Here is a 7,555-nt window from a genome sequence, read left to right on the forward strand (position 1 = left end):
ACAAAGGTGGCAGTTTCCTTCCCTAAAGAATCAAATGGGCTTTTCCACCAATGGATTTGTGGTCTTGGACTCTTATTTCCAGATTTCTTTATTGAATTCAAATGCCACCATCACAGGATTTGAACCTAGGTCTCCAGGACATTATACCTGAGTCTCTGGATTACCAGAGAAAGTGAGATGCTGGAGATCAGAGCTGAAAATGTGTTGCTGGAAAAGCGCAGCAGGTCAGGCAGCATCCGAGGAGCAGGAGAATCGCGTTTCGGGCATGAGCCCTTCTTCCTAGGCAAGCACCTGCCCAACTGGAGCTAGGGATAATGTTTAAGAACTAAACATGTGTCTATGGATCTTTGGACCATCAGGACCCCACATAAGAATGGGAGGCAGAAAAATTATTTTTAAGTTATTTCTCCCGAAACTATTGAGATTAAACAGTGTTTGATTCTTAATTTGACAGATAATATTGTAATTAGACTTGGATTTGATAGTGATACAGTTATCAAGTGGAATTAGGATGTATTTCCACTCACTTCACATGTAGTATATTTGATTGGAGGAATTGAATTATATCTTTATGGATGAACCGAAGTGAAAATCTGGATATTAAAAATTTCCAAAATTTAATCTAAATTCTTTTCAACTCTCTATTCCAAACAGAGGACTGTTTGAAGGTTTGTTTAGCCAAGACTGAAGATGCTTCATACTGAATGGAGTCTAGACCATTGTGCACTTACACTGTCAGTGGATGCCCAGCCTATGTGGCTCTGCCAAAGATGAGCACACTCTAAGTGCAGACATAGGTATTTTAGAACTGCCTTGAAATGGGCAACTTTCAGTTTCCTGCCAAGTGCTGATGAAACCTCAGATTTAATGATTCATTCTGGTTTGGTCATGTGCTTTTGCAAGCTGTCTCCAGTTGCAGGAGCAGGAAGTTGAGAATTGTTTAATTCAGCCGATGAAATGAAACAAATCTTATGGTTGGAGAGACTGTAGAGAACAAAGAACAAATGAATGGATGTGGAAATGCCCCTTCCAACTCTGTCGCCTGCTGTCCCTGCCTTTGTGAAGCTGGGGTTGACTGTTGCTTACACTGCCTTTTACTCATTACTTTTTATTTTTGTGTATGTACAGCTCTGGCTTATTCTGCACTACAAACACAAAAGGTTTAGTTACCAGACGGTATTCCTCTTTCTCTGCCTGCTCTGGGCAGCTCTCAGAACTATCCTTTTCTCATTTTACTTCAAAGATTTTGTGCTGGCTAACTCATTTGGCCCCTTTGTTTTCTGGCTACTTTACTGTTTCCCAGTTTGCCTCCAGTTCTTCACCTTAAGTCTGATGAATCTATACTTCACTCAGGTGAGTACTGATGTCTTTGTTTTCTTGCCTACAAAAGATTGCCAGTTGTTAAAATGGATGCCTTTCTGTAGAAATATGTTTTTAAAGGTTTGTTTTCTAAAATTGGTCTGTTGAGTGGGAAGAAATTAAAGTTGTTTTTCAAATACATTTTCTCTCTTTCTCATGACATTTCAAAAACTGTCTCGCTCCTGTGAATCAGTTTGTGAGAAGGTTTGTAACTGATCAAGAGACTATAGGCATACAATGAGCAGTGTAACTGGTCTCACTGTGTCGGAGACTACAGGTTAAATCGCGAGGCCCACAAAATTTGTGCAACATGAGTTGGTGTCTGAAGAAAGTTTGCACTTCAATAGCGCCTTTCACAACACTTCCATAACACTGTGTAGTAAATTAAGCTCTTTTGAAAACAGTTACTGTAGTAATGTTGGAAATAATGAAGCCAATTTGTGAAGCTCCCACAAACGGCAATGAAATAAATGACCGGATTCTGATTGAGTGCCACCAAGAGAGTTAACCTTCTGACTGCAAATAATTCCATGGGATCTTTTGCCAGACAGGACATGCAGAACATATGTTTAACGCCCCATCTAAAATATGGCACTTCCATTATAGTGCAGTGGAATAACAGTCTTGATTATGCTCTGACGTTTCTGGAGTAGGTGTTCAATAATTTTCCAACACAAAGGCCTGACTGATGCCATGAGCTGCAACTGCAATCTTTCACCAACTGATAATTTCCAAGACTAGAGGTTGGAAGGGAGATGGGGTGGGGAAAGCTGTAAGGTAGTCAAGAAGTCAAACCCAGGAGACAACCTGCCCAGATCACTCTCTGAATATGAAACATCGTCTATAAATTTATTGATAAATATTTCCAGTCCTTCACCTGTGCTTCTTTCTAAGTTTGTGTCAGATGAAGGTTACGTTGCACTATGCTCTCTCTGACTCCACATTTTTCCATGATGTCTCCAACTGGAAGCTGCCCTTGTTAGCAGGATAGTGAACAATGATTCAGATGCCCACTGACATATACCGTATCAGTCTGCTTTCGTACCAACCTCACCCTGCCAGGTATGGACTCTCCAGTTTATTAGTTTTGTTGGTTGTTATGGTGAAAGTACGAGTGTCCAAAAAGTAAGCAAACAGATTTGCATCTATGACCTTCCTGATTACTGAAGGTAGTAAATGGAGAGAATGTGTGATGTGATGACAGGACTGTAGGATTACAACATATTTCGTACTGATGCTGAGATGCAAAATGACAAGGAGTTTGTGGTTTTTGAAAGATTGCATATAACTAACTGCACACCATTTCCAGTATTAAAAAAATTAAAAACTGGATTTTCTTTTAATTGGAAAGATAAAGACATGTAGATTGTGAAATTGATAAAGGTGAGGAAGACAATACAATAATAAATTGTATTTAAAAAGCATTTCAAATTAAGAAAACAGCCTGAGGCATTTTCACAGGAACGTAATTCACAGGAGATGGACAGAAACTTGTTCAGAAAGAGATAGGGTTTAAGGTTAAGTCATAAAAACAAATAGACTGAGAGGTTTAGGGAGGGAATCTAGAGCTTAGAGCTGATGCAGCTAAGACACAGCACTAATGGCAGAGTGAAGGATGTGGTGAGTATGCTACATAAACTCAAACTGGAGAAGCAGAGTTATTTCAGAGGAATGGGGGATGCAGAGGCATGGGGAGAGAGTTGGAGGGGGGAGGTGGTGGGATTTAGAGAGTTTTAGTTTATGGTGGGTGAAGGATGGGGGTTGCTGGCTTGGACAGCATTGATTACAAAAGTATGGTTGAGTGTTTCAAACAGCATATGAGATAAGGCAGGATGAAAGAGGAGTGCTGTTACAATTCTGGTAGTCCTGATGATCTAGGGGCTATGGGGTTGAAACTTTAGACTGGGGTCAATAGGATGCTGAAATTGCTAGAAGTCTGAGTTGAAGAAACAGTAGCTGGGGATGGAGTTGGCTACAGAATAATTGTGGAGAGGCCACTAAATTGCTAAAAGAATAGTGTATAAATGTAGGAAATTGCTGCTGCGACAGTACAAGGCATTAGTGAGACTGCACTTGGTGTACAGTTTTTGTCCCCTTACTTGAGGAGGGGTGTAGTTGCATTGGAGGCAGATCAGAGGAGCTTTATTCCAGATTGATTCCGGAGAAGAGAAATTAAGCAGTTTAGGCTTACACTCTGCAGAGTTTACAAGAATGAGAAGTGATCCAATTGAGGTACGTAAGATGTTAAAGGGAATTTACAAAGTAGATGTAGAGCAAATGTTACCCCCTATGAAGCAATTTAAGCTGAAGGTCATAGCTTTAGGTTCTGAGGTAGCAGATTTAAAACAGAAATAAAGAGGAATTAAATTCCGTCTAAGGGTCGTGAACCGGTGTAAAATTCACTATCTCAGTGGCAGTGGATGCTGGGACACTGAATAATTTAAGGAGAAGATAGACTGATTTTTAATCAGTAATGGGTTATTGGGGAATGGACAAGAAAGTGGAGTTGGGGCTGAAATGAGATCAGCCATGATAGTATCAAATTGCAGAGCAGGGTCAAGGGGCTGAATTTTCTATTCCTGCTCCTAGATCTTAGACAACAGCTCTGATCTTCCCAGTGTTGAAGTGACCCAGTGAGGGGAAGAATATTAATCTCTCAAAGCAAGAATAACTCACTTTTAACAAATTTTCACAGTTCCTGAAACTGCAGGAACACTTCTCTATTTCAAATACTGTATACATGCAGATTATACCCACTGTAGTAACATAATCTCAAACTTCCTGTTGTTTAGACTGAGGCCTACACTGTACTCTGAGAATAATATTAGAAGTCTGGTAGAGAGAATCTGGCACTAATAATGCCATCAATGGTAAACAGACCCGTAAATCTATTTGTTGTACTGTTAAGTAAAGTGGAGAGGAGCACACTTTGTTAAGGGCATGTGTATGCCTGCGAGAAAGGACTACCTAATTTAGAGAAAAAAAATATTAATTTGCGCAAGCATAATGTTAAAGAATGTTCAAAGCCCTGTAGCTACATAAAACCAGTCTTTAATAGCTAAAGCTGATCCATGGAAGGAGAAAATATCACAAGAAAGTTATGGCAGGGTTGGGTGATAATGTTGTTTAGATTCAAACTTCCCACATTGTCATTCCTGCCAATAATTGGCAATTGCTACAACAAGGACTATTAACATAGAAAGGGCAAGCTGGGGTCTGCAGTCAGGTATAGAGAATAGTTAGCTTGGATAGCTGGTTTGCAATGTAGAGTAAGACCAACAGTGTAGGTTCAATTCCCGCATCATCTGAGGTTACCATGAAGGACTCTCATTCTCAACTACATCTCCTCATGTGAAACATGGTGACCCTCAGGTTAAACCACCACTGGTCATCTCTTTTTAATGAAAGAGTAGTGCTATGATCTGCTAGGACTATGGCAACTTTACTTTTACAAGTATGTCAATATAATTAGAAGACCTGAAGATGTAAGTATGGAACAGGTTGAAAACGCTTGTTAAAATCATTAAAGAGCTTTATAAACAGACTCATATGGTATAAAAGGGTTAAAAAAAACTGTGCCTCGGCTGGAATATTGTGACCAATAAAGGGCTATTGCACTTTGGGAAGGATGACAAAGCTCAGAGAATGTGTAGAAGAGATTTATTAGAATGATAGGGGACAGGTTAGACTTCAGTTATGTGGAGACATCAGTGATTGTTCTCATTATGGCTGAAAATGTTAGGGTAAATTGGAGTAGAAAGTTATAAAAGGTTTTAAAAGGGAAAACTTGTTGCGAAGACAGATTTAAGGTAAATGTATTTTGGTGGAATATCACTTGGGGAAAGAAAGCAGAAGTTTAAAGTAGGTTTTGGCATTTCTCCAATGTCAAGCGATTTCAGTTCTGTTTTGTGCCTTCTGTAGTCTGTGGCGGATCTGTTTAGCTGCTTAAAGTTGAAAATCATTTCTGCAGCTTGAGCACACCTCCCCGAGAGCCACTAGAGCTGGCTACTAATTCTAGTAAGCATGCAACAGTCCAAGTTGTTATTCTTAGAATGAAATGTTGAACTCTTCCATCAGATAAATTCCCCCGGCACCTTTTGAAAAAGAGTAGGGCTTCTGGTCACCTGACCAACATTGTTCCCTCAACAAACATCAGATGCAAGTTCACTGATCATTTTTCTCATTATTGTTTGCTACACGTTTAAGATTATCTGTGCAATATAATTCATTTCACTTGAAATGCTTTTGGGGATTTTCCAAGTTAAATAATTAATAGCAGATATTCTTGGGGAATTCCACATTCATTGAATTCCACTTTACAACAGTGGTTCTGGTAAATAATATCATTTAATACTGTTGATTACATAGCTATATGTCACAATGGCAAAGGGATTACTGGAATTTTGGTCTGACATTTCTACTGAAAACAGAACAGGAACCCAAATGAAAACCTCGTCAGAACCTTACTGACAACCTATGGGAGCTCCTAAACTTTAGTCACATGTCCTTGTGCACCTGGTTGCGAGCCTCAATTTCACATTACCCTTAACAGTTGATCAAAGGAGCCTGGCAAAGTAGATGACATTCCATAGGGCAGCTTGTCTTGATGTGAAACCCTTTTCATGGCCATCCTAGGCCAATACAACATGTACATGAGGTGATAAAACCAGAGATTTATTGGTAAAGCCTTGATACAAACATTGAGACCACACACAACGCACAGGCCAAACAAACTCTGATAGTGGTCTAATTTATTTTGTGAACCAAGTGTGAATACCAAGCTTCATCAGCCTGGTTCAGTAGATAAATTGTCCTCACTGTGTCAGGAAGGCTGTGTACATTATCCAGGCTGTCATGTATAACTGACGAGATGAGAATAGGAAGAGTGGTTTTCTAGTTTTTCACTCATTTGACTGCAATAGATTTTTAAATTTTTTTTACTTCTATAAGAAGGTTATGGTCATGATTCAGTGAATGTTTAATTGTTGACGTATCACTACAAAAGAAACAGGTAGGTTTCTTGAGTTTCTTAAGAAGAATAGATAGGTTAACTCCAGGAAGGGTAAGAGAGGTAGGCAGCTAGCGCAGGAGTCTTTTGTGGATATACCTATTTCAAACAGGTATGCTGTTTTGGAAAATGTAGGGGGTGATGGATTCTCAGGGGAACATAGCACAAACAACCAAGTTTCTGGTATTGAGACTGGCTCTAATGCAACGAGGGGTACGTCAGCTTCCAAGAGATCAATTGTGTTAGGGGATTCTCTGAGGTACAGACAGGCGTTTCTGTGGCCAGCAGGGAAAAAGGAGAATGGTGTATTGTTTCCCTGGTGCCAGGATCAAGGATGTCTCAGAGAGGGTGCAGAATGTTCTCATGGGGGAGAGGGGTTAGCAAGAGGTCGTTGTCCACATTGGAACCAATGACATTGGAAGGGAAAAGATTGAGATTCTGAAGGGAGATTACAGAGAGTTAGGCAGAAATTTAAAAAGGAGGTCCTCAAGGGTAGTAATATAGATTACTCCCAGTGCTACGAGCTAATGAAGGCAGGAATAGGAGGATAGAGCAGATGAATGCATGGCTGAGGAGCTGATGTATGGGAGAAGGATTCACATTTTTGGATCATTGGAATCTCTTTTTGGATAGAAGTGAACTGTGCAAGAAGGACGGATTGCACCTAAATTGGAAGGGGACTAATATACTGGCAGGGAAGTTTGCTAGAACTGCTTGAGAGGATTTAAACTAATAAGGTGGTGGGGTAGGACCCAGGGAGATAGTGAGGAAAGTAATCAATCTGAGACAGGTACAGTTGGAAAAAGAAGCGAGTCAAACAGTCAGGACAGGTAGGGACAAGGTAGGACTAATAAATTAAACTGCATTTATTTCAATGCAAGGGGCCTAACAGGGAAGGCAGATGAACTCAGGGCATGGTTAGGAATATGGGTCTGGGATATCAAAGCAGTTACAGAAACGTGGCTCAGGGATAGGCAGGACTGGCAGCTTAATGTTCCAGGATACAAATGCTACAGGAAGGATAGAAAGGGAGGCAAGAGAGGAGGGGGAGTGGCATTTTTGATAAGGGATAATATTACAGCTGTGCTGAAGGAGGATATTCCTGGAAATACATCCAGGGAAGTTATTTGGGTGGAACTGAGAAATAAGAAAGGGATGATCACCTTATTGGGATTGTATTATAGACCC

General features: G+C 40.2%; 1 protein-coding gene across 3 annotated transcripts in view; it reads left to right on the forward strand.

Annotated features, from left to right (window-relative positions):
- The first annotated feature begins 920 nt into the window (after positions 1-920).
- Positions 921-7,555, forward strand: part of gpr137ba (G protein-coupled receptor 137Ba) — a 63,333-nt gene continuing 56,698 nt past the window's right edge. For all 3 annotated transcript variants that reach the window (XM_043680048.1, XM_043680054.1, XM_043680061.1), the window contains exon 1: positions 921-1,353. In XM_043680048.1, coding sequence (XP_043535983.1) covers positions 1,009-1,353 — 345 coding nt within the window. In that variant the 5' untranslated portion in view covers positions 921-1,008. The remainder of the gene's footprint in view (positions 1,354-7,555) is intronic.

The sequence above is a fragment of the Chiloscyllium plagiosum genome, chromosome 3, assembly GCF_004010195.1.
Source record: "Chiloscyllium plagiosum isolate BGI_BamShark_2017 chromosome 3, ASM401019v2, whole genome shotgun sequence".
NCBI lineage: Eukaryota > Metazoa > Chordata > Chondrichthyes > Orectolobiformes > Hemiscylliidae > Chiloscyllium > Chiloscyllium plagiosum.